We start from the raw sequence: 1,964 nt of genomic DNA on the forward strand, positions 1-1,964 counted from the left end.
CAAAGACTATTTCTATTACCTGATAGTTTGGATTGTCTATCAAAGGTGCTTTCCATTTCCCTTTATAGTTTGGGTTATTCTTCATGGGACGCACCCACGGGCCACAACCAGGTGCAGCCTCACACTTTGGATTAGGGATCTGAGGGGCTTCCCACTCCCCATCCATATCTTCATCCCTACATAAAAGACAAGAAGATAGAAACAGCTGATTTGAGATTGGGCTGGTCTGAACACTATCAGTCAGTCTGAAGTTAGGGTCCGTACACATTTTGCTTTAACAATCTCAAAATTTTGACCAGGCCACAGACCTTTACCTAACATTAGCAAAATTTTCTTTTTGAGGACTGCTATACTCTTTATTCTGGTTTTGTTTATGTATCTTCAAAAAACAAAAGGCAATAAACATGTTTGTTTTTCTCTAAAAGCAGCCCTCCAAAAGAAATACACATTCCAACTTACTCCCTCAAAAGACAATGAGATTTGGATTGACTTCTGATCCACAATTCAATTCGCCACAGACAATACTCAGGCTTATCTACAAGACATGTTAACAACCTGCACTTACTGAATCTAGATCTTACCAGTCCTTTGGTTTTTTTGCATTAGGGTCTGGAACATACTGTGCTTCATCATCAAGCCATCCCTCAGGCTTTACAGCATCAGGATCTTCTATTTTGGAAGGCTCATCTTCATCCCTTCAATTACAGACTTACGTTAGAAAATACAGCAGCTGTATTTTGAATCAGCACCTGAAACACAGCACCTGACTCTGAATGAATGTTCTGTTCAGAGGACTGTAACTGGCATGAAAGGCATGATTCTCAAAGGCACAAGAGAATCAGACACAGTGATCATGGGAATTAGACATCCAATTATCTGTTTATAAATATCTGAGCTATATTTACATTGTTTAAAAGTCCTACTTAGCCCGGAAATTGCTGCCATTAAAAGGCAAGTGTCAATTGGATCTTACCATTAAGTTTTTCCCTCCTCTTCCTGGGTTGCCATATGAAACACAGTTCACACAGAAGTAGAAATAACTGAATGTAAATTAAGACTATATGGTGAAGAAAAAAACCCAATGACCCTCCTCCTAATCTCTCAGCTATAGTAATTTTAGCTATTAATTGCAACCGTGGAGGGTAGAAATTGAGCAAAAAGCACAGATTTTATTTCCTTAAATGCTGACCAGATTCTTATACTGACCTCAGTTATGTTTCCGAATTTTAGTGCTTCTAATAGTGAAAATATATCCCAACTGCTATTAGCAAAAAATACAAATAAAACCAAACAAATCCTTTAGATGAAGGATTTGTAAGTAAAATGTATTGTACAGATAAAAATGTTCTCCTTACCAGTCATCTGGTTTGACAGCATTCGGATCAGGTATTTTTGGTCTCTCATCCCAGTCATCAGGCTTCTTATCACTAGGATCGTCTATTTCTTTGTGAGGGTTTACTGGAGGAACCATATCTTCAAGAAGACTTCCTTTACTGACAACCAGTTGGTCAATTAAAATTTCAAATGTATCATCTGGTTTTAGTACTAAAATGAATAAATTAATATTAAAGCAGTAATGGAAGCATTCATTTTACAAATATCTTTAAACAAAAACCTATGTAATAAGCAAAACTTAGACAAATTATAGCAAACAGAATCCTCACTAGCCACTCAAGTACTGGATCTGAAGACAAAACATTAGAATTGCTACTGTGGGGAAGTATGACAGGAATCATGCCTCCCTAAATGAAACTTCTTGCACATCCAAGCACATCGTAAGAGATTTTTCAAAAACGTACCACTTGACCAAAATTCTGCTTCATTTTAAATTAGTTTCACACCGGAAACACAGGAAGCATGGAAACACAGGAGTTGCATCAGTAACACAGCTAAAGGATCAAAATATTTTCTCTCAGATTCAAATCTGACAGTCATTTCCCTCAAGTGCAGATTATGAATACAGA

General features: G+C 37.0%; 1 protein-coding gene across 1 annotated transcript; it reads right to left on the bottom strand.

The window, feature by feature from the left end:
- Window positions 1-19: 19 nt before the first annotated feature.
- LOC133224533 (calnexin-like) lies at window positions 20-1,574 on the bottom strand (the record flags this gene model as incomplete). Its single annotated transcript, XM_061376057.1, has 3 exons — window positions 1,356-1,574; window positions 582-695; window positions 20-176 (listed from the first exon to the last, which is right to left on the bottom strand). Coding segments are annotated over exons 1-3 (387 nt in total), but the record flags the coding sequence as incomplete, so codon positions are not given.
- Between the last annotated feature and the right edge of the window lie 390 nt (window positions 1,575-1,964).

This window comes from Neopsephotus bourkii, unplaced genomic scaffold (genome assembly GCF_033783945.1).
Source record: "Neopsephotus bourkii isolate Nb327-2 ecotype Australia unplaced genomic scaffold, CSIRO-AGI_Nbou_v1 NB_1690, whole genome shotgun sequence".
NCBI classification, from domain to species: domain Eukaryota; kingdom Metazoa; phylum Chordata; class Aves; order Psittaciformes; family Psittacidae; genus Neopsephotus; species Neopsephotus bourkii.